Source organism: Coregonus clupeaformis, chromosome 7 (genome assembly GCF_020615455.1).
Source record: "Coregonus clupeaformis isolate EN_2021a chromosome 7, ASM2061545v1, whole genome shotgun sequence".
Classification (NCBI taxonomy): Eukaryota; Metazoa; Chordata; class Actinopteri; order Salmoniformes; family Salmonidae; genus Coregonus; species Coregonus clupeaformis.
Window position 1 is genome coordinate 17,034,723 of NC_059198.1, and position 24,979 is coordinate 17,059,701.

The window sequence follows — 24,979 nt, forward strand, 5'->3', positions numbered from 1 at the left end:
GTCAAAGGTTTTCTGTAAGTCTTCACAAGGTTTTCACACACTGTTGCTGGTATTTTGGCCCATTCCTCCATGCAGATCTCCTCTAGAGCAGTGATGTTTTGGGGCTGTCGCTGGGCAACACAGACTTTCAACTCCCTCCAAATATTTTCTATGGGGTTGAGATCTGGAGACTGGCTAGGCCACTCCAGGACCTTGAAATGCTTCTTACGAAGCCACTCCTTCGTTGCCCGGGCGGTGTGTTTGGGATCATTGTCATGCTGAAAGACCCAGCCACGTTTCATCTTCAATGCCCTTGCTGATGGAAGGAGGTTTTCACTCAAAATCTCACGATACATGGCCCCATTCATTCTTTCCTTTACACGGATCAGTCGTCCTGGTCCCTTTGCAGAAAAACAGCCCCAAAGCATGATGTTTCCACCCCCATGCTTCACAGTAGGTATGGTGTTCTTTGGATGCAACTCAGCATTCTTTGTCCTCCAAACACGACGAGTTGAGTTTTTACCAAAAAAGTTCTATTTTGGTTTCATCTGACCATATGACATTCTCCCAATCCTCTTCTGGATCATCCAAATGCACTCTAGCAAACTTCAGACGGGCCTGGACATGTACTGGCTTAAGCAGGGGGACACGTCTCGCACTGCAGGATTTGAGTCCCTGGCGGCGTAGTGTGTTACTGATGGTAGGCTTTGTTACTTTGGTCCCAGCTCTCTGCAGGTCATTCACTAGGTCCCCCGTGTGGTTCTGGGATTTTTGCTCACCGTTCTTGTGATCATTTTGACCACACGGGGTGAGATCTTGCGTGGAGCCCCAGATCGAGGGAGATTATCAGTGGTCTTGTATGTCTTCCATTTCCTAATAATTGCTCCCACAGTTGATTTCTTCAAACCAAGCTGCTTACCTATTGCAGATTCAGTCTTCCCAGCCTGGTGCAGGTCTACAATTTTGTTTCTGGTGTCTTTTGACAGCTCTTTTTTTTTTTTTTTTTTTTTTTTTTTTAGGGGGGATGGATCAGCTTAATATTGCAGATAGATTGTATCTTCTATCAATGTAATTGTCTGCATCACTTCCAATCCCCCCATGTTTTTTTTTTTTTATATATATATATTCCCCTTTATTACTTTTCAACCCCACCATCCTTTCCCTACTTGGAGTAAATTAGTGAACAACAACGCCCAGGCCTCTACTTCCGGTCTATACTTACTATCTACACCTTATGGACAGAGTTAATTTTACAATAATTCTATATCTATATATATATATATATTTATTTTTTTGCTCCTGAACTTCTTCTACTCTCAACCTCTCCGATCATTTTCATGATGTCCATCCGGTTTGCTTCTAAATGCCATATCTTTCTAACTGTGCTCTTTCCCAAAAGCTCCCAACATACAACCTATATACTTATTATGGACACAGTATGCTTACATTATTAGCTATCTTTGTTATTATTTGTTGTTATTTGTTATTAGTCCCATCCTTCAACTCTATTCAATACCTCCCATCTATCTCTTAACACCATCCATATAGGATTTCTATTTGCCATATATATTTCAACCGTACTGTGATGTTTTACAAAAGTTCTGAACCTTTCTATTCTCATTGCTTCTACAGATTGTGAATTAAAAATAAACATTTTTGCTAAAAGTATTATTATATTATTGATTGATTGACTATGACTTTTCAGATCACCCAGTAATGCTATCTGCAAGGTTAGTTCCAGGTAAATAGTTCCAGGTCTTTTGACAGCTCTTTGGTCTTGGCCATAGTGGAGTTTGGAGTGTGACTGTTTGAGGTTGTGGACAGGTGTATTTTATACTGATAACAAGTTCAAACAGGTGCCATTAATACAGGTAACGAGTGGAGGACAGAGGAGCCTCTTAAAGAAGAAGTTACAGGTCTGTGAGAGCAAAAATCTTGCTTGTTTGTAGGTGACCAAATACTTATTTTCCACCATAATTTGCAAATAAATTCATTAAAAATCCTACAATGTGATTTTCTGGAGAAAAAAATTCTCAATTTGTCTGTCATAGTTGACATGTACCTATGATGAAAATTACAGGCCTCTCTCATCTTTTTAAGTGGGAGAACTTGCACAATTGGTGGCTGACTAAATACTTTTTTCCCCCACTGTATACAGTTGAAGTCGGAAGTTTATATACACCTTAGCCAAATACATTTATACTCAGTTTTTCACAATTCTTGACATTTAATCCTAGTAAAAATTCCCTGTCTAAGGTCAGTTAGGATCACCACTTTATTTAAGAATGTAAAATGTCAGAATAATAGTAGAGAGAATGATTTATTTCAGCTTTTATTTCTTTCATCACATTCTCAGTGGGTCAGAAGTTTACATACACACAAATAGTATTTGGTAGCATTGCCTTTAAATTGTTTAACTTGGGTCATACTTTTCGGGTAGCCTTCCACAAGATACCCACAATAAGTTGGGTGAATTTTGGCCCATTCCTTCTGACAGAGCTGGTGTAACTTAGTCAGGTTTGTAGGCCTCCTTGCTCGCACACGCTTTTTCAGTTCTGCCCACAAATGTTCTATAGGATTGAGGTCAGGGCTTTGTGATGGCCACTCCAATACCTTGACTTTGTTGTCCTTAAGCCATTTTGCCACAACTTTGGAAGTATGCTTGGGGTCATTGTCCATTTGGAAGACCCATTTGCGACCAAGCTTTAACTTCCTGACTGATGTCTTGAGATGTTGCTTCAATATATCCACATAATTTTCCTTCCTCATGATGCCATCTATTTTGTGAAGTGCACCAGTCCCCCCTGCAGCAAAGCACCACCACAGCATGATGCTGCCACCCCCGTGCTTCACGGTTGGGATGGTGTTCTTCGGCTTGCAAGTACCCCCTTTTTCCTCCAAACATAACGATGGTCATTATGGCCAAACATTTCTATTTTTGTTTCATCAGACCAGAGGACAATTTGATTTGCTTTTCGCACCAAAGTACGTTCATCTCTAGGAGACAGAACGCGTCTCCTTCCTGAGCGTTATGACGGCTGCGTGGTCCCATGGTGTTTATACTTGCATACTATTGTTTGTACAGATGAACATGGTACCTTCAGGCTTTTGGAAATTGCTCCCAAGGATGAACCAGACTTGTGGAGGTCTACAATTGTTTTTCTGAGGTCTTGGTTGATGTATTTTGATTTTCCCATGATGTCAAGCAAAGAGGCACTGAGTTTGAAGGTAGGCCTTGAAATACATCCACAGGTACACCTCCAATTGACTCAAATGATGTCAATTAGCCTATCAGAAGCTTCTAAAGGAATGACATCATTTTTTGGAATTTTCCAAGTTGTTTAAAGGCACAGTCAACTTAGTGTACCTCTGACCCACTGGAATTGTGATACAGTGAATTATAAGTGAAATAATCTGTCTGTAAACAATAGTTGGAAAAATTACTTGTGTCATGCACAAAGTAGATGTCCTAACCGACTTGCCAAAACTATAGTTTGTTAACAAGAAATTTGTGGAGTGGTTGAAAAACAAGTTTTAATGACTCCAACCTAAGTGTATGTAAACTTCCGACTTCAACTGTATGCACATACGTGATGTAGTATGCAATTTTTTGGGACCACTTTTGTCTCGTGAGTGCTGGTTAAAAAGTATACAAAAGTACCAGAAAAATCTCTTTAAGGGATGGCTGAGTTATTGATAAATCAGGAAATCAGATTTTACGTGTCCATTTAAATCCTTTGTAAATCCACTCCACAATGGCCTATCAACTTTTAACTTTTTGGTCATCAAAGACATTACCATGATGAACCATGTTAATTTTGCTGTTGCTTTGATCGTTTGGATGCCTTCTCCGGTGAGATTGATGAGTCTTGCTGTCGGTGCGAGTCTTGGTAAAAATTATCAATATATTCAGAGACGACCTATCAAATGTTATCAATATATTCAGAGACGACCTATCCACCCTCTGGAACACGCCACTGTCAGTGGCTAAAATATGCAAAATTAACTTCAAAATTCTTATTCTCATGAACCATACAACCAAATTACACCAAATGTGGAATGTAAGCCCATGGAACATGTCTTAAATTAGTTTGGCTGAGTTATTGACAAATTAAGAATCAGATTTTATGTGTCCATTTACACCACTGTAAATCCACTCCACAGTGGCCTATCAACTTCAAATGTGTCATTGCTATCATGGACATCCCTAAAATGAACCACACTGAATTTGCTATTGATATCTCAAAAAACAAGGAAACTATTAACAACTAATTCTTTGCATATGTAAGTAAGGCTAATGCTCAAAACCATCTGTAATCATCTTCTCCCCATGAACCATATGTCAGATTCACTCCAGATTTTGTATTTAGACTCATTACATTAGTCTTTAATGGTTTGGATATATAATTGTTGCTGCATTCAAATATGGCCACACTGTACCTATAGTTGCACGTTAGCATATATGCTAATGCTGAAAATACTTTTAAAATCTTCTTCTCATGAACCATAAATCAGATTAACTACAGATTTGGAATATAGACTCAATGAATTATCCTCTAATGAATTTGAGAATGATTAGTTGCTGCATTCAAAGTTGGCAACACTACAACAGTAGATGGCACCATATCACACCAGGGCTATAAGAACTGAACCGATGGACATGGGGCCATGAAATTTGGTATGTGAACCTTATGTATATGTCCTTTGAAGCTGTGTGAATTTAAAGTTACTGCAACCTTAGATGGCTGCACCAGACCAGTTGATGGCACTATAGATGTCATTGGCACATAGGATACTAGAGCAATATCTATTGATCAAGTGGACTTTGTCTCATGCAAATTAATGTTAGATTTAAATTATGCAGACAAACAATGTGAAATATCATGATTAGTATATCTGTATAATCACATATTGTTGCCCTATTATGTGGTCTGAACGTCGTGAAAAGTGGATATTTTATCAAGGAAAATGTGAAACCGGAAGTCCTTCCGCTTGCGCAGTCATCATATTACAGCTGTGTATTGAAGTATTTTGGAACGCTAATGTGGAGTGTACCAACTGAGATTAAAATAATTTACACAAACAGATTTCAACAAAATGAAGTACCATAATTAAAAGATGACCGCAATCTACCAATACATTAACGCTGAAAATATTTCACAAATCTTAACATAAACCATTAGTCAAATTGACCCCAGAATTAGTATATAAACTCAACACATTAAGTATTGACTTTAAGAATGATTACCTGCTGCATTCAAAGATAACCAACCGACAGCACTAGACTAAACTTCACTTCCTTGTGGTTTTGAGAGATAAACATGGTCATGCTTTCACTGAGTGCACATCCATTGCTGCTCGTAGCTACAGTGAGGGAAAAAATAATTTGATCCCCTGCTGATTTTGTACGTATGCCCACTGACGAAGACATGATCAGTCTATAATTTTAATGGTAGGTTTATTTGAACAGTGAGAGACAGAATAACAACAAAAAGATCCAGAAAAACGCATGTCAAAAATGTTATAAATTGATTTGCATTTTAATGAGGGAAATAAGTATTTGACCCCTCTGCAAAACATTACTTAGTACTTGGTGGCAAAACCCTTGTTGGCTGGCAACCACAGAGGTCAGACGTTTCTTGTAGTTGGCCACCAGGTTTGCGCACATCTCAGGAGGGATTTTGTCCCACTCCTCTTTGCTGATCTTCTCCAAGTCATTAAGGTTTCGAGCCTGACGTTTGGCAACTCGAACCTTGAGCTCCCTCTACAGATTTTCTATGGGATTAAGGTCTAGAGACTGGCTAGGCCACTCCAGGACCTTAATGTGCTTCTTCTTGAGCCACTCCTTTGTTTCCTTGGCCGTGTGTTTTGGGTCATTGTCATGCTGGAATAGCCATCCACTACCCATTTTCAATGCCCTGGCTGAGGGAAGGAGGTTCTCACCCAAGATTTGACGGTACATGGCGCCGTCCATCGTCCCTTTGATGCGGTGAAGTTGTCCTGTCCCCTTAGCAGAAAAACACCCCCAAAGCATAATGTTTCCACCTCCATGTTTGACGGTGGGGATGGTGTTCTTGGGGTCATAGGCAGCATTCCTCCTCCTCCAAAGACAGCGAGTTGAGTTGATGCCAAAGAGCTCGATTTTGGTCTCATCTGACCACAACACTTTCCCCCAGTACTCCTCTGAATCATTCAGATGTTCATTGGCAAACTTCAGACGGGCCTGCATATGTGCTTTCTTGAGCAGGGGGACCTTGCGGGCGCTGCAGGATTTCAGTCCTTCACGGCGTAGTGTGTTACCAATTGTTTTCTTGATGACTATGGTACCTGCTGCCTTGAGATCATTGACAAGATCCTCCTGTGTAGTTCTGGGCTGATTCCTCACCGTTCTCATGATCATTGCAACTCCACGAGGTGAGATCTTGCATGGAGCCCAGGCCGAGGGAGATTGACAGTTCTTTTGTGTATCTTCCATTTGCAAATAATCGCACCAACTGTTGTCATCTTCTCACCAAGCTGCTTGGCGATGGTCTTGTAGCCCATTCCAGCCTTGTGTAGGTCTACAATCTTGTCCCTGACATCCTTGGAGAGCTCTTTGGTCTTGGCCATGGTGGAGAGTTTGGAATCTGATTGATTGATTGCTTCTGTGGACAGGTGTCTTTTATACAGGTAACAAGCTGATATTAGGAGCATTCCCTTTAAGATTGTGCTTCTAATCTCAGCTCGTTACCTGTATAAAAGACACCTGGGAGCCAGAAATCTTTCTGATTGAGAGGGGTTCAAATACTTATTTCCCTCATTAAAATGCAAATCAATGTATAACATTTTTTACATCCGTTTTTCTGGATTTTTTTGTTGTTATTCTGTCTCTCACTGTTCAAATAAACCTACCATTAAAATTATAGACTGATCATTTCTTTGTCAGTGGGCAAACGTACAAAATCAGCAGGGGATCAAATACTTTTTTCCCTCACTGTATATGTTTATTTTGTTGCTCTTATCCATTAATATTTAGGATTACAGTTTGTATTGACTGCTATATGAGTGTAATAAAACTTGTAGATTTGTCAAATTACTTTGTCAAATGAGTTGCCCTTATAGCACTTTCCAAGGGCATCTTGAGAGTATTCTCACATCAGTAGGTGTACATTTACATTTACATTTACGTCATTTAGCAGACGCTCTTATCCAGAGCGACTTACAAATTGGTGCATTCACCTTATAGCCAGTGGGATAACCACTTTACAATTATTATTATTTATTTTTTTGGTGGGGTAAGGGGGGGGTTAGAAGGATTACTTTATCCTATCCCAGGTGTTCCTCAAAGAGGTGGGGTTTCAAATGTCTCCGGGAAGGTGGTGAGTGACTCCGCTGTCCTGGTGTCGTGAGGGAGCTTGTTCCACCATTGGGGTGCCAGAGCAGCGAACAGTTTTGACTGGGCTGAGCAGGAACTGTGCTTCAGCAGAGGTAGGGGAGCCAACAGGCCAGAGGTGGATGAACGCAATGCCCTCGTTTGGGTGTAGGGACTGATCAGAGCCTGAAGGTACGGAGGTGCCGTTCCCCTCACAGCTCCGTAGGCAAGCACCATGGTCTTGTGTAGTGTGCGGAGGAGCGGGGTGACGTGAGAGAACTTGGGAAGGTTGAACACCAGACGGGCTGCGGCATTCTGGATGAGTTGTAGGGGTTTAATGGCACAGGCAGGGAGCCCAGCCAACAGCGAGTTGCAGTAATCCAGACGGGAGATGACAAGTGCCTGGATTAGGACCTGTGCCGCTTCCTGTGTAAGGCAGGGTCGTACTCTCCGAATGTTGTAGAGCATGAACCTACAGGATCGGGTCACCGCCTTGATGTTAGCGGAGAACGACAGGGTGTTGTCCAGGGTCACGCCAAGGCTCTTCGTACTCTGGGAGGAGGACACAACGGAGTTGTCAACCGTGATGGCGAGATCATGGAACGGGCAGTCCTTCCCCGGGAGGAAGAGAAGCTCCGTCTTGCCAAGGTTCAGCTTGAGGTGGTGATCCGTCATCCATACTGATATGTCTGCCAGACATGCAGAGATGCGATTCGCCACCTGGTTATCAGAAGGGGGAAAGGAGAAGATTAGTTGTGTGTCGTCTGCGTAGCAATGATATGATAGAGCCAAGTGACTTGGTGTATAGCGAGAATAGGAGAGGGCCTAGAACTGAGCCCTGGGGAACACCAGTGGTGAGAGCACGTGGTGCGGAGACAGCTTCTCGCCACGCCACTTGGTAGGAGCGACCGGTCAGGTAGGACGCAATCCAAGAGTGAGCCGCGCCGGAGATGCCCAGCTCGGAGAGGGTGGAGAGGAGGATCTGATGGTTCACAGTATCAAAGGCAGCAGACAGGTCTAGAAGGACAAGAGCAGAGGAGAGAGAGTTAGCTTTAGCAGTGCGGAGAGCCTCCGTGACACAGAGAAGAGCAGTCTCAGTTGAATGACCAGTCTTGAAACCTGACTGGTTTGGATCAAGAAGGTCATTCTGAGAGAGATAGCAAGAGAGTTGGCTAAAGACGGCACGCTCAATAGTTTTAGAGAGAAAAGAAAGAAGGGATACTGGTCTGTAGTTGTTAACATCAGAGGGATCGAGTGTTGGTTTTTTGAGAAGGGGTGCAACTCTCGCTCTCTTGAAGACGGAAGGGACATAGCCAGCGGTCAAGGATGAGTTGATCAGCGAGGTGAGGTAAGGGAGAAGGTCACCGGAGATGGTCTGGAGAAGAGAGGAGGGGATAGGGTCAAGCGGGCAGGTTGTTGGGCGGCCGGCCGTCACAAGTCGCAAGATTTTATCTGGAGAGAGAGGAGAAAGAAGTCAAAGCATAGGGTAGGGCAGTGTGAGCAGGACCAGCAGTGTCATTTGACTTAACAAACGAGGATCGGATGTCGTCAACCTTCTTCAAAATGGTTGACGTGGTCATCCACAGAGAGGGAGGAGGGGGGAGGGGGAGGAGGATTCAGCAGGGAGGAGAAGGTGGCAAAGAGCTTCCTAGGGTTAGAGGCAGATGCTTGGAATTTAGAGTGGTAGAAAGTGGCCTTAGCAGCAGAAACAGATGAAGAAAATGTAGAGAGGAGGGAGTTAAAAGATGCCAGGTCCGCAGGGAGTCTAGTTTTCCTCCATTTCCGCTCGGCTGCCCGGAGCCCTGTTATGTGAGCTCGCAATGAGTCATCAAGCCACGGAACTGGAGGGGAGGACCGAGCCGGCCGGGAAGATAGGGGACATAGAGAGTCAAAGGATGCAGAAAGGGAAGAGAGGAGGGTTGAGGAGGCAGAATCAGGAGATTGGAGGGAGAAGGATTGAGCAGAGGGAAGAGATGATAGGATGGAAGAGGAGAGAGTAGCGGGAGAGAGAGAGAGCGAAGGTTGCGACGGCGCATTACCATCTGAGTAGGGGCAGAGTGAGTAGTGTTGGAGGAGAGCGAGAGAGAAAAGGATACAAAGTAGTGGTCGGAGACATGGAGGGGAGTTGCAGTGAGATTAGTAGAAGAACAGCATCTAGTAAAGATGAGGTCAAGCGTATTGCCTGCCTTGTGAGTAGGGGGGGATGGTGAGAGGGTGAGGTCAAAAGAGGAGAGGAGTGGAAAGAAGGACGCAGATAGAAATGAGTCAAAGGTAGACGTAGGGAGGTTGAAGTCCCACAGAACTGTGAGGGGTGAGCCATCCTCAGGAAAGGAATTTATCAAGGCGTCAAGCTCATTGATGAACTCTCCAAGGGAACCTGGAGGGCGATAGATGACAAGGATATTAAGCTTAAATGGGCTAGTGACTGTGACAGCATGGAATTCAAATGAGGAGATAGACAGATGGGTCAGGGGAAAAATAGAGAATGTCCATTTGGGAGAGATGAGGATTCCTGTGCCACCACCCCGCTGACCAGATGCTCTCGGGGTATGCGAGAACAAATGGTCAGACGAGGAGAGAGGAGTAGGAGTAGCAGTGTTTTCAGTGGTAATCCATGTTTCCGTCAGCGCCAAGAAGTCGAGGGACTGGAGGGCAGCATAGGCTGAGATGAACTCTGCCTTGTTGGCAGCAGAACGGCAGTTCCAGAGGCTGCCGGAGACCTGGAACTCCACGTGGGTGGTGCGTGCAGGGACCACCAGGTTAGAGAGGCAGCAGCCATGCGGTGTGAGGCGTTTGTATAGCCTGTGCGGAGAGGAGAGAACAGGGATAGACAGAGGCATAGTTGACAGGCTGCAGAAAATGGCTACAATAATGCAAAGGAGATCGGAATGAAATGAACTAAACATCTGGGAAAGGAGAGAGCGGGGCCTCCCTCACCACAACACCCAAATATAACTTCCACCTCAGAAACTATAATTGTTGTAAACTACAGCGGTTCAATGTTTCCTAGGAATAGACTAACTTAGTTTATTCAGCTAGCTAACTAGGTACAGTATTCTTCCGTGAAAATCGTCCAGGGCACCTAGTCATAAGACGCCACAGCCAGCTAGCATGCCGGACTCCAACAACACGGTTTAGCACCAATACTCGGCCACAACAAACCACCAGTGTGTCAACACGCCAAGCAGATCGTTCGTGTCCGTGTCTAACGTTGTGGGTTAGTCCCGACAGCTTGAGCGAGTCCGTCGTCAACTTATTCAGCCAGTTAGTTAGCTAGAATAGTTAGCATACTAGCTAGCCATTGCTTTCAGACAAAGAAGAAACCCCTCCTTTCACGGCACGAACACACAGAGAGAGCCAAACTAACATTCACTAGTCACCCATGTCCCGAATTCCTTGAACGACTCTAGCTACCAATATGTAAAAATAAAACACAAATGTAGGTTATGACTTACCCCTAGCAGCTACTGTTAGCTAGCCAAGTGCAAAGCTAGCCACTGAATTGACTCAGCCAGTTCGCGTCTGTTCGCTAGGTCGTTCCAGCTATTGTTTACTAGTTGCTATCCAGGTAGCAACAAGCTAGCTAAATTTCAAGCACAGTAGCCACTTACTACCTAACGTTAACGGTTCAGACAATGAGGTTAGAAAACTGCTGAATGGTAGGCAATTATTGTATGTAATTATTGTAGGACGCCAGCTGGCGTAATTATAAGCACTCTCAGGCGTGAAACAACTATACCGTTGCTAATAGTTGCCAGTAGCTACCCGCTAGGTAGTGGGTTAGCCAGCTAGCTTCGTGCTTCACCGGGCTCAGTCGAATACAATACTAACCTACAATAATTACATACAACAACCCACGATAACTACCTACAATACCTAACTACAATACCTAACTACAATCTAAATACATAGTTTAAGCCTTACTCGACAAAGCCCAAACTATGTATAAAGCCAAGCATACCCGACGACCTCACCCGACAACCTCCTCCTGCATACACACACACACACACACAAAACAAACTTTTGCAAGAGTGTATGCATTACGTGTAGGGTGGTAATTACGAAAGTTACCGGAATCTTGTATAATTTCGGTAATTATCAGGTAATCTACTGTAATTTTGCTAATTTAGACCTGGATAACTTTTTAGAAATGTATTCATATATATAGTATTTTTTTAAATATATATATCTGTGTCCAAATTGTTTTCTAGTGGATAGACCTTATGTTTCAAGAGAAAATAGCCTAATTAAAGAAAAAAGCATCTAATCAACAATGGCATTATTTACAATTAACTCTGCAGCTCTTCCATCTATTGACTTCTTTCACAACTGCGACCAAACGTACCCAAAAAGGCCACAAGATGTCATTTTATAATATTCCCCGCAAAACCTTTAAAAGTTACCAAAACTCTGGTAGTTTACTGGTAACCCTGTCACCAATTTTGGCACTCTCAACCACTGAGGTAAAATAATTATTCCCGCAACACGCCATAGCCCCGCCTCCTCAGTTCCGGCATTTTTGCTCCGGAAGTACAGCAAATCTTTGGTTCACAGGAAAAGGAAAAAGACAGCTGTTGTTTGGAAACAAAACAGTAAAGTGAGTTTTAGTGACGAATGTATTTATTTTATAGTTTTATTATATGAATACGTATCATAACAAATGACGAAACGTGATTTCGTTGAGCATTTTTGTTTCTTGCAAATTTGTAGCTAGCTAACATTATTAGCTAGCTAACTCGGTACGACGCTAGGCTGTAGCCAATTCTCAATTGTCAACGTTATCGTCTGAAAAGCAGTGGTTTGCTTGCAATCGATTCATTAACAACTAGCTGGCGTGCTAATATTAACCTACATAGTGAATGGACGTGAGTTTGATAATTGGAGTAACTAGATAGGTGGCTAGATAGATAGGTAGATAGCTTTCTAACAACATTAGCTCGCTTGCTAGCTGTCTAGCCATCCAGTTAGCTGTTGCGCTCATTACAGCAGGCTACATTAGCTAGCTAGTTAGTTTTCGTGCTGTACTTAGCTAGGTTACACATTCCAATTACTAGTTTATAGGCTACAGTTCAAGATTTGAGCAATAACCACATATCCCACGCTTCGAGTTAGTGTTTAATTTGTTAAATAGTTCTGTCATTGGCTGCTTACTCTGATAGTTATGATTTGACACTGACACAGAAGCACATACATCTTACTAATACTCCATGTAGCGTGGTTATTATAGTCTCAATGGTATTGACTGTGTTATACATTATCAATAATAACGATGACAACAAACAGATGTACCTATTGCCATTCATATGTTGCATCACTTTTTCTTCATAGAATGCCTGCCCCTAAAAGACAACAGGCTACTCAGAATCCTCAAACTAAGAGAAGAAAGGTGGATCAGAATGAAGTGGCCATGCCATCTAACAAAATGACACCAGCCTCTGTAACGTCAAGCAAGCCCCATAGAGAAGGACCTTCGCAGAGAAGGAATAAGAAAAAGCCCCCAGCACAACGAAAAGACAGAAATAAACCATCAAAGTCCGGCTGTCATTCCTCCAAGACAAGATCATCCCAAAAGGCCACCACAAGGACCAAGTCCAATCCACTTGTCAAGAATGCCAAGCTGCTGAAAGCCACAAGTGCCTCATCAAAGAATCCCAACTCCAAAGGAACCCTAAAAAGACCAGCTAAGATCTCCAAAACAGCTTCCACAGAGTCAGACGAGGAGCTTATCAGAACTCGCAAACCCCATTGCATCAGAAAATACTCTAATGGGGATAGAGGTAAGCGTAAAGGGTCACACTCTAACCCGAATGAAGCAGCCTTGCCCTCAGACCCTGTGCAGATGGATCACAATTATGGTATACCCCCTGCATCTCGTGGTAGTCATTCTGAATGTGAGGAAAATACAATTAAGGGAGTCACAGAGTCCACCAGAAGCCCAGAGAGCCAGAGAGATGGAAAGATGGAAACTCAAGAATCTTCAGTGAAGGCTTCAGGTCCCGTACGTGGACAACCTGAGCAGGTGAACCAGAGCAGTGAGACACAGGAGATGCAGGGAGATTCTGTGACTACTCCTACAGATGAAGTTAATGAGAGTGTAGAGACCAAGCCTGACACACAAATAATGTCTCCTCCCGCTATAGTAGCATCCTCTGAGAAAGCTTCAGACCCCATCCCTGAGCACTTGAACCAGAGCAGTGAGAGACAGGAGATGCAGGGAGATTCTGTGACTACTCCTACAGATGAAGTTAATGAGAGTGTAGAGACCAAGCCTGACACACAAATAATGTCTCCTTTAGCTATAGTAGCATCCTCTGAGAAAGCTTCAGACCCCATCCCTGAGCACTTGAACCAGAGCAGTGAGATGCAGGGAGATTCTGTGACTACTCCTACAGATGAGAGTGTAGAGACCAAGGCTGACACACAAATAATGTCTCCTCCCGCTATAGTAGCATCCTCTGAGAAAGCTTCAGACCCCATCCCTGGGCAGCTGAACCAGAGCAGTGAGACACAGGAGATGCAGGGTGATTCTGTGACTACTCATACAGATGAAGTTAATGAGAGTGTAGAGACCAAGCCTGACACACAAATAATGTCTCCTCCCGCTATAGTAGCATCCTCTGAGAAAGCTTCAGACCCCATCCCTGGGCAGCTCAACCAGAGCAGTGAGACACAGGAGATGCAGGGTGATTCTGTGACTACTCCTACAGATGAAGTTAATGAGAGTGTAGAGACCAAGCCTGACACACAAATAATGTCTCCTCCCGCTATAGTAGCATCCTCTGAGAAAGCTTCAGACCCCATCCCTGGGCAGCTCAACCAGAGCAGTGAGACACAGGAGATGCAGGGTGATTCTGTGACTACTCCTACAGATGAAGTTAATGAGAGTGTAGAGACCAAGCCTGACACACAAATAATGTCACCTCCAGCTATAGTAGCATCCTCTGAGACAGCTTCAGAACCCATCACTGAGCAGGTGAGCCAGAGCAGTGACACACAGGGTATTCAGGAAGGTTCTGTGACCACCCCTACAGTTCAAGTTAATGAGAGTGTAGAGAGCAAGCTTGAAGCATATATCAAGTCTGGAGACCCTGTACCTGAACAGAGCACTGAGATGCAGGAAAATGATATGACCACCCCTACAGGTCTAGTTAATGAATGTCTAGAGACTAAGGTCGATGCGAAAATATTTTCTCCTCCAGCTAAAGGCCTAGTAGCATATAGCAGCAGTAGTGAATCTGAAAGTGAAAGTGAGGAAAATGAAAGGAAGGCAGTCGCAGAGTCAAGAGATGTGACGATGGAAACTCGTGTATCTTCAGAGGTTTCAGACCCTGTAAATGAACAGGTGAAGCAGAGCAGTAAGAGACAGCAGATACAGGACGATTCCATGACCACCCCTACATATGAAGTTAGTGAAGGTCCCATGACCACCCCCAGTGAGAGTGTAGACACCAAGCTTGATACAAATATAAAGTCTCCTCCATCTATTGAAGCATTTTCAGAGGACGCTTCAGACCCTGTCCCTGAACAGGTTAATCAGATATGCATCGAAATAGAGGAGGTGCAGGAAAATTCCATGACCACCCCTCCAGATGAAGTAATTGAACGTTTAGATACCAAGCTTGATGCAAAAATAGATATCCCTCCACTTCTAGAAGCATCCTCTGAGGAGACCCATACAGTTGAAGTCAGTGAGAGTGCAGGAACCACGTTTGACGCAAAAATAAAATGTTCACATCCTGCAACTGTACATGTGATGCACAGCACCGAGATGCAGGAAGATTCTGCGCCCACCCCTGCAGATCAAGTTAGTGAGAGTTTAGACACCAAGCTTGATATCGAACTAAAATCTCTTCCACCTGTAGAAGTAGCCTCAGAAGAGACTTCAGACAGTGTCTCGGAACAGGTGACGCAGAGCACTGAGACACAGGAGCTCCAGGAAGATACCATGACCACCCCTACAGATGAATTTAGGGAAAGTTTAGAGACAAAGTCGGGTGCTAAAATAAAGTCTCCACCCCTAGAAGCACTTTTCAGTGCTCTAAAGAAGTCCAGTCTTTGCAAACACCCCCTGTCTCATACAATGCGCTCAAATGTCAAAGAGTTTCTGGAAGTAGAGGATTCTTTAGAAATCATGAAAAAAGACTGTGACTTTGGTGTGACAGAGAGTATTGAGTGTACCTTAGACCTGGAGACCCCGATTATTGTTGAGGATATGGAGATTGGCCACTGTATTGTGGAGGTTGTGGGAGAGAATGGGGAAGATGTGGATATGGATAGTGATCTGGAAATCATAGACAACTCTGAGGTGCCAGAGAAGACAGTCCAGCTAACCAAAGGGTCTGAAGAAGAGTGTCGTCAGGATAAAAGTGAAGCTGGTACTGAAAATAAAGGCACAAGTTCCTCTAACCAAGACAGCACAAATAGTGACAACCAGGAAGCTGCTAAAAAGACACCGGGTAGCCCGGAAAAACCCAAGAAACAGCAGATGAACCCTCAGGCCCGGACTAAAGCCAGACTAGCAGCGCTAGCTGAGCAAAAGGCGGCTGCCTCCAAAAAAGCGAGCAGGCAGCTTAACCTCCTGGCCCTATGTGAGGAAATAGCGGACGATATCGCCACTGACACCATGCTAATAAAGACGAAGGAGGAGGAGGAGGAAAAGGTTGTAACAGTTGAGGCTGAACCCATTAAGGAGCCAGAATGCCCACCGCCTTTCACACAGGCTGAGACGGTCTCTATCCCTCCAACTCCTGCCGGGCCCGAGGAGCCCTCTACCCCAGTTGTACCCACTGCTGCAGAGCCTGCTCCAGCCAAGCCCCCAGCTCCAGAGCCACCACAGAGGCGCTTCTTCATCAGCCAAGTGACGGTGCCCCTCAAAATCCACGAGAAGAAGAAACTTACCAGGTTCCAGAGGCTGCGGCAGGTGGAGCTGCAGCGGGAGAAGAATATGTCCTGGACCATGGTAAAGAAGCTGAAGTCGGATCAGGCCAATCATAAGATGTTTCCAGAGACTGAGGCCAAACCTGCCCCCCCATTACTGTCCACTCCAGCAGCAGCACCCCTCCCAGTGACCACAACACCCCCACCCCCCTCAGCCAGTCCAGCAGCACCCACAGTAGCTGCACCCTCTCCTGCCCCAGCCCCAACCAACCCAGCTGTAAGCCTAAAGCTTGAGCCCCCCAAAGTTGAGCCCCCCAAAGTTGAGCCCTCCAAAGTTGAGCCCCCCAAAGTGACCCCAAGTAAGGGACCCACCCTTAGAAAGAGGACGCTTCCAGCAGTACCCCCGCCGATGCCCAACGGGCTGAAAGCTCAGAAGGCCAAGCCTGTGGCAGAGTATAAGCCTTACAAAGCCAGGCCCAAGTACTCTTTTGATGACTTTGAACTGGATGACGAGCCGAAACCCTCACTGCAGAAGGCAGAACTACCCATCGTGCAGAGGGCAGCAGTGAGCCCAACATCTACCACCATTCAGAGGGCAGCAGTGAGACCTACACCTACCACCATTCAGAGGGCAGCAGTGACACCTACATCTACCACCATTCAGAGGGCAGCAGTGGCCAAAAATGGCAAACATGAGGTAACTTTCTTGAACGATGATCTAAAATGATAAAAGGCATTTTTTGTGTGGCAAAAACTGTATTGAAATTCATTCTAGAAAATGTATTCTAAACCTGTTCTCCTCCTTCCACAGGACTCAAAACCTACCGGTCAGAAAACAGCGGTGCCTACCATGCAGAAGCCAGGAGTACCTACCGGCCAGAAGACGGCAGTACCTACCATGCAGACGCCAGGAGTACCTACCGGCCAGACTACCGGCCAGAAGCCGGCAGTACCTACCGGCCAGAAGCCGGCAGTACCTACCGGCCAGAAGCCGGCAGTACCTACCGGCCAGAAGCCGGCAGTACCTACCGGCCAGAAGACGGCAGTACCTACCGGCCAGAAGACGGCAGTACCTACCGGCCAGAAGACGGCAGTACCTACCGGCCAGAAGACGGCAGTACCTACCATGCAGAAGACGGCAGTACCTACCATGCAGAAGACGGCAGTACCTACCATGCAGAAGACGGCAGTACCTACCGGCCAGAAGCCGGCAGTACCTACCGGCCAGAAGCCGGCAGTACCTACCGGCCAGAAGACGGCAGTACCTACCGGCCAGAAGACGGCAGTACCTACCGGCCAGAAGCCGGCAGTACCTACCGTGCAGAAGCCAAGAGTACCTACCGTGCAGAAAACGGTTGTACCTACCACTCAGAAGACCATACCAACTGTGCAGAAGGCAGTTGTGACAAAACCTACAGTGCAGAATGCAGTAGAGACACCGACCCCTATGCCCAAAAATGGCAAACATGAGGTAACTTTCTTGGTTTTTATTCTACTTGAAGTGCTATCAGAAATGTTTGTTCAAAGCGACTTATAGTACAATGAGTGCATACATTTTTTTTTATATCCCTGTGGGATTTGAACCCACGACCTGCTAGAGCTTGGCACTAGGAATGCTCTTACCCACATCCTTATAATTGATCTAAAAAATGGTATTGTGTGTGGTACAAGACACACATTTATTTGATCAATTATAACTGTCTTCATCTCCCCTCCTCCCACATGACTCCAAACTCACTGTGCAGAAGGCAGAAGTGCTTAAACCCACTGTACAGAAGGCAGCAGTGGTACCTACACTTACCCCTCAAACTGAGCAGAAAGCAGAAGCATCACCTACACCCAAAACTGGCAAAGATGAGGTAACATCATCGGACCTATTCTTTCTTTATTAGTAAGAATGGTATTTTTCTTTATCGATTATATTGAAATCCATTCAATAACTCTACAGGAGCCGGTTTCCCAAACTTAGCCCAGGGCACTTCAGTGACACATTAGAAGCAGCGTGGATTATCATAGAGCTGTTTTCATGCCTAACATAATTTTGGTGATGCAATTTATCCCTCTTAACCTCTTCTCTTTCTACAGGATTCCATAGCACCAGTGTCTTCCCCCCCGTTTGAAGAGGCCCCAAGAGATTCTGTTGACAAGGATCAGTGTGAAGAAAAGCCTACTGGTAATCTCATGTCTGATAACATCCAACCAAATCACATTTTGAATGGTGTTATAACTAGTGTGCTTTATCAATTTACCTGATTTTGCTAACCGTTACTTTGGACAAAATCAAGACGTAAATATTCTGGTAATGCTTTTTGTATAAAAAATCTGAAATTACAGCTCAATTTGAGCAAATTCTGAATTTGCAATTAATCACAGCAAATCCTGCAATTAACTCTGTTACGTTTTTTAAATAGTTTAACAGCCCTAGTTGTAACATATCGTCATATCCTCAAAGTGTAACAGGCTTTCTTACAGAATCTGTCTCTTTCATCTCAGTTACTGAGATTAAACCAGCATCCCCAGAGGTCAAGACAACAACAGAATCCTCTGACTCGTAAGAATTTACACTCAAATTGCAATTAATCTTTTCCACACAAAAACAATTTTCCAGAGTTAATTCGAACAATTTCTGTGTTTCCTTGGTAGTGTGGTCGTGCAATCAGCAGATAATAGCAGTCCCCTCTCTGACGCATGTCTGCAGAAAGAGATAAAAAAACTAAAGGAGGCCGACAAAGAGGAAAATCAAACCATCATTGTGAGTGTTTTGGTCCTTTGCCGAATACTGCCCACTGTATTACTGTACTTTGAATAGTTCTCTTTTGTAAAAGATGGGTGTTGTCCAAAGACTGTATGTTCCTACCATGGTCCCAGATCTGTTTGTGCTCTTGCCAACTCACTCGCTGTTGTTGCCAAGCATTTGGCGTGACAATGATTGACGAGTTGACATGATAGCACAAACAGACTGGCACTCAGGCTAGTAAGTTCCTGTAATCATGTAGAATATTGGTACCGTATGTATGTCAGAACTGATCCAGTCTGTGTGTCGTCTCCTAGGATGCAGGGCAGAAGCACTTTGGAGCAGTGACCTGCAGTGTGTGTGGGATGCTGTATTCCGCTGCCAACCCAGAGGATGAGTCCCAGCACCTGCACTTCCACAACCAGTTCATCAGTGCTGTCAGATATGTGGTGAGAAGGAGCGGTCTCCCACAGCAGAAGTAGTCAAAAGTAGTGCACTACTGTGTACAGGGAATAGGGAGCCGTTTGGGACGCAGGCCATGTGTGCCAACTCCACCTAACACGTCACCTCTGACTCAAACAACATCTCTCACACACATCATGCATCTCTCAACCTATAAACCACTGATTTATCATGTCGTCCACAGGGGTGGAAGAAGGAGAGGATTCTGGGAGAGTACCCCGATGGCAAGATCATCCTTGTCCTTCCAGATGACCCCAAATATGCACTGAAGAAGGTATGTGTGCTTCAGGCTCCAACTTTACACACAAAAACTTTTACTGTAATACGATCAAAATATAAGAGCATTATAGATCTTAAATATCTTTTGAAGCTCCTGATATACATCACTACATATCACAAGAGTTTGTTTGGCCTGTAGTCCAGGGTTATATTCACTAGGCATCAAACGTAAGAAAACTTACCGTAACGTTGAGGGATAAAAAAAACTCTGGTTTTCATAGCAAAACGTTTTCTGTTGCAAAACATTTTGATACTGTGTGCACTAATGAATACAACCCTGCAAAGAAGTCTCACAGTCTGTTGGTTGTGTTGTCAGGTTGAGGAGATCAGAGAGATGGTGGACAATGACCTGGGCTTCCAGCAGGTGGAGACCAAGTGTCCCTCCCAGACCAAAACCTTCCTGTTCATCTCCAATGACAAGAAGGTGGCTGGGTGCCTAATTGCTGAGCACATTCAGGAGGTGAGCGATACGTCTGTGTGAGTTGGGGCTGTACTACTTCTCCCCTAGTACTTGTTGAGTGTTGTAGTATTCTCTATAGAGCTCAGTGGGAGCGTTTCCCAAGCAGTCTCAATTATAGGGATATCACAGTAGACTGTCTGCTCAGTCTGAGTCAGTATAACACTAGTAATTAGTCAGTCCTATAAATAGGACTGCAGGCAGTTTGTTCCCAATTTATTTCACCGCAGGTTCATGTCATTATAAAAGCCTTATTGTTTCCCATGGAGCCCATGTAAGTGATCACGTAGTACTGGATGCAGTATCCGTCACCTAGCTTGTATTGCAATAACAAAGCCAGGAGTATGTCATTGGCTAATTACTGTAGAAGCTGTTTTGTTGTCTGATTGTAAAATTCTGGTACCGTGGCCATTGTGAGAGCAGGCTAAATGAATAATAGTCAAACGAGTGAATGAGTGGGTGTGTGGAGTGATTTACCGCACAGAGTAGTGTGCTTATCTCTCCCTCTGCCCCATGGTGGAAACTGGGATGTCACCAGGCAGATTAAAAACTTGGCACAGCTGATACAGAGTGCTGAAAATGGAAGGGGTGTGGGACCTCTGAGTGTGTGTGTTTCTGTCCGCGAATGTGTGTTTTGGGATGATCTGCCGATACGGGAAGTGTGTGTTTGAAATGCGAGGTGGACATTTTATCGTAATTATGTATTCGCTCTTGTTGCGTGTGTGTGTGCAGGGCTACAGGGTGATCGAGGAGGCGGTGCCCGAGGGCTCGGAGGGAGAGAAGGTGATGTTTGAGCGTCAGAGAGCCTGGTGCTGTTCCACCACCCCAGAGCCAGCCCTCTGTGGCATCAGCCGTATCTGGGTCTTCAGCATGTTGAGACGGAGGGGCATCGCCTCGCGCATGATCGAGTGTCTCAGGTCAGTCTTACTTGGGCGTGAATTGTAGCTGCAACACTTTTCTTTTGTGTGTGTGTGTGTGTAAAAATCTACAGAATTTCATTGTGTAGTGCAGAGCCTGTGGTTTAGGGCTAATGCTCCCTCCTTCAGTCACCTATATAAACTGCTCCCCACCGGAGACGGTTCAATCCCTGCGTCCACCTTTCCTGCTGTACTCCCACTTGCCTGTCTCCACCTCTGTTTCGGACTGTCAAAATACACTGCTCAAAAAAATAAAGGGAACACTAAAATAACACATCCTAGATCTGAATGAATGAAATAATCTTATTAAATACTTTATTCTTTACATAGTTGAATATGCTGACAACAAAATCACACAAAAATTATCAATGGAAATCAAATTTATCAACCCATGGAGGTCTGGATTTGGAGTCACCCTCAAAATTAAAGTGGAAAACAATCACACTACAGGCTGATCCAACTTTGATGTAATGTCCTTAAAACAAGTCAAAATGAGGCTCAGTAGTGTGTGTGGCCTCCACGTGCCTGTATGACCTCCCTACAACGCCTGGGCATGCTCCTGATGAGGTGGCGGATGGTCTCCTGAGGGATCTCCTCCCTGGACTAAAGCATCCGCCAACTCCTGGACAGTCTGTGGTGCAATGTGGCGTTGGTGGATGGAGCGAGACATGATGTCCCAGATGTGCTCAATTGGATTCAGGTCTGGGGAACGGGCGGGCCAGTCCATAGCATCAATGCCTTCCTCTTGCAGGAACTGCTGACACACTCCAGCCACATGAGGTCTAGCATTGTCTTGCATTAGGAGGAACCCAGGGCCAACCGCACCAGCATATGGTCTCACAAGGGGTCTGAGGATCTCATCTCGGTACCCAATGGCAGTCAGGCTACCTCTGGCGAGCACATGGAGGGCTGTGCGGCCCCCCAAAGAAATGCCACCCCACACCATGACTGACCCACGCCAAACCGGTCATGCTGGAGGATGTTGCAGGCAGCAGAACGTTCTCCACGGCGTCTCCAGACTCTGTCACGTCTGTCACGTGCTCAGTGTGAACCTGCTTTCATCTGTGAAGAGCACAGGGCGCCAGTGGCGAATTTGCCAATCTTGGTGTTCTCTGGCAAATGCCAAAGCGTTCTGCACGGTGTTGGGCTGTAAGCACAACCCCACCTGTGGACGTCGGGCCCTCATACCACCCTCATGGAGTCTGTTTCTGACCGTTTGAGCAGACACATGCACATTTGTGGCCTGCTGGAGGTCATTTTGCAGGGCTCTGGCAGTGCTCCTCCTGCTCCTCCTTGCACAAAGGCGGAGGTAGCAGTCCTGCTGCTGGGTTGTTGCCCTCCTACGGCCTCCTCCACGTCTCCTGATGTACTGGCCTGTCTCCCTGGTAGCGCCTCCATGCTCTGGACACTACGCTGACAGGCACAGCAAACCTTCTTGCCACAGCTCGCATTGATGTGCCATCCTGGATGAGCTGCACTACCTGAGCCACTTGTGTGGGTTGTAGACTCCATCTCATGCTACCACTAGAGTGAAAGCACCGCCAGCATTCAAAAGTGACCAAAACATCAGCCAGGAAGCATAGGAACTGAGAAGTGGTCCGTGGTCACCACCTGCAAAACCAGTCCTTTATTGGGGGTGTCTTGCTAATTGCCTATAATTTCCACCAGTTGTCTATTCCATTTGCACAACAGCATGTGCAATTTATTGTCAATCAGTGTTGCTTCCTAAGTGGACAGTTTGATTTCACAGAAGTGTGATTGACTTGGAGTTACATTGTGTTGTTTAAGTGTTCCTTTATTTTTTTGAGCAGTGTAATTGTCAAAAGTGTACACATAAAATGTAAAATATATATTTAAATCTGTAGTTTCTTCTCGTATTGCCCTCCTCAGGAACAACTTCATTTACGGCTCCTACCTGAGCAAGGAGGAGATTGCCTTCTCCGACCCCACGCCCGACGGGAAGCTCTTCGCTACACACTACTGCGGCACCTCGCAGTTCCTGGTTTATAACTTTGTCAGTGGAACTCGTTCAGATCAACCAAGTCGGAGTGTGGTGTAAGCAATCGCATCAAGGTGGATTTTTGCTGAGGCCCAGTGAGACTTGCCCTCACCAACTAACCAACCAATCTCTGGATCTTGTCGTGGGGACAGCCTGTCACAAGCACATTGTGGTTCTTTTAGACTGAAGGGTTAGACTCAGGCTGACTCTTCTGAGGGGACATCTAGGTTTTTAATCTCAGGTTGAAAACAACGTGTTGTTTGAAAAATATTAAAATTCTCCCTTTAATCCATGCATAGTATTTTGAGACAAAGAATATTTTTCTTTATGTTTTTTAAAATAAGAAACCAGCGTTTTATTGGAAGTATTAAAGAGTTTACATGCATGAAACTTGACAGCAATAGAATACAGAGTATTTCTTAATTCATAATTTTGAATTATGAACCCCCATTTCAAACATAAAAAAAAAATTGGAGAGATACACTACATTTTACTCAAATGGTTCTAAAACAATGCTGTGGTCCTGTTCTAATAATGCATTTAATTAATTTTAGCCTCTTAAAACAGGTTAAAAGTTGCTGTATTAAGATGAAGAGTTATTCCTCTTGTGTACACAAGGGAATGTTCTTACACACATCCATGTTCATCATCTCTTGACATTTCATGCAGTGATATTATGACTCCATTATGTGATGGAGTACATTACTATAAGAGGTCACTGTCACACAATTTCTCATGTGTTTGTTTGATTCTGGTGAGTTTTTACTCACTATTTTCTTCACATGAAATTGTAATTCTCAGTCTTGCTGCCATGTGTCCTAATCATGTCCATTATTAAAAGGGAGAGTCCTTTTTTGGATCGTTATCCCTAGGCGGTAGCATGGACGGACTAGCAGGCAGGGAAACGGAGGTAATAACGTTGGTTGGATTTCTAGATGGGACATTTTGCTGTAGTGCTCCCATTCAAAGCTCTTTACCCAAGTTGCCTCAGAAATATATCTAACTATAGAGAAGTTAAATTTGAGCCATGATATAAGTGAATTGGCAAGGCAGTGAGCATTTGCTTGTTTCTTCCGCTGTGTATGTTTGTGCCTACAGTGAATCATGAACCTGACTGATGGACTGACTTGTGATACTGTAGACTTCCTCAAAAGTTCTCGTTTAAACTGCCCTCAACAGCATTTTTTTCCTTGAATTCAAATGTTTGATGCTTTATGATTTCTTCTATCGCTAGAAAGTTTTATCAATGAGGTCATGCATTGTCCTAAATGCGAATAATAACTAAGAGTTCAAAGTAAATCATGTGATATGAATAATATCAACAATGCCATTGAAAGGGGTTTAAAAGCTTCGGGTTATTTGGTTTTTGAGGGAGTTGAAAACATCCATGTCAAGGATTATTATCACAGCAAACCAAGGGACTGTTGCTCAGCCATCAGAAAGGGTTGTGATTCATACATTTTCTTGTATCCATGGGATTTATTCATTCATCACATTGCCCTCCATGTTAAAACATTTTCTTTTAGAAATATTGTGTCGTGTAAGAAAACTACATGGATTTATACAGAGCTGTCATGTAAATAGTTATTTAAAAATAAACATTTTGAAAAACTATCCTGCTATGGGTAAATTGATTTAAGTTGAGATGTCTCACAGTTTAGTGAGCATGAATGTTGAGCATGAATGTAGCAATCATAATGTTATAGCTAACGTTGACAAGGAAAGCTTCATGGTTACATATCACTCTACTCTATACCACCTTGGAGTAGGTTGGGTGATGAAGGCTTGTTCTACCACCTAGTGGACAAAGGACATGACAACATATTTTCTCTGTTCTGGGTTACCAGTGGTGGCCACTACAGACAAAGCCCAATGTTACCATGAAGTTTGATGAGATTTTTATCTTATCAGTCATGGTGGCTCT

General features: G+C 44.4%; 1 protein-coding gene across 3 annotated transcripts; it reads left to right on the forward strand.

Annotated features, from left to right (window-relative positions):
• Positions 1-11,848: 11,848 nt before the first annotated feature.
• Positions 11,849-24,669, forward strand: LOC121569893 (titin). Of its 3 annotated transcripts, none has more exons than XM_041881190.2 (11): positions 11,849-11,927; positions 12,659-16,904; positions 17,953-18,066; positions 18,293-18,380; positions 18,668-18,758; positions 18,851-18,959; positions 19,259-19,390; positions 19,588-19,677; positions 19,999-20,142; positions 20,872-21,056; positions 22,947-24,669. In XM_041881190.2, the coding sequence occupies exons 2-11, from the start codon at positions 12,660-12,662 to the stop codon at positions 23,113-23,115; spliced, it is 5,367 nt and encodes a 1,788-aa protein (XP_041737124.2). In that variant the 5' UTR covers positions 11,849-11,927; position 12,659; the 3' UTR covers positions 23,116-24,669. The 3 variants fall into 3 exon arrangements, with proteins under 3 accessions (XP_041737124.2, XP_045077118.1, XP_045077119.1); XM_045221183.1 differs by having other exon boundaries at positions 18,680-18,758; XM_045221184.1 differs by having other exon boundaries at positions 18,701-18,758.
• Positions 24,670-24,979: the final 310 nt, after the last annotated feature.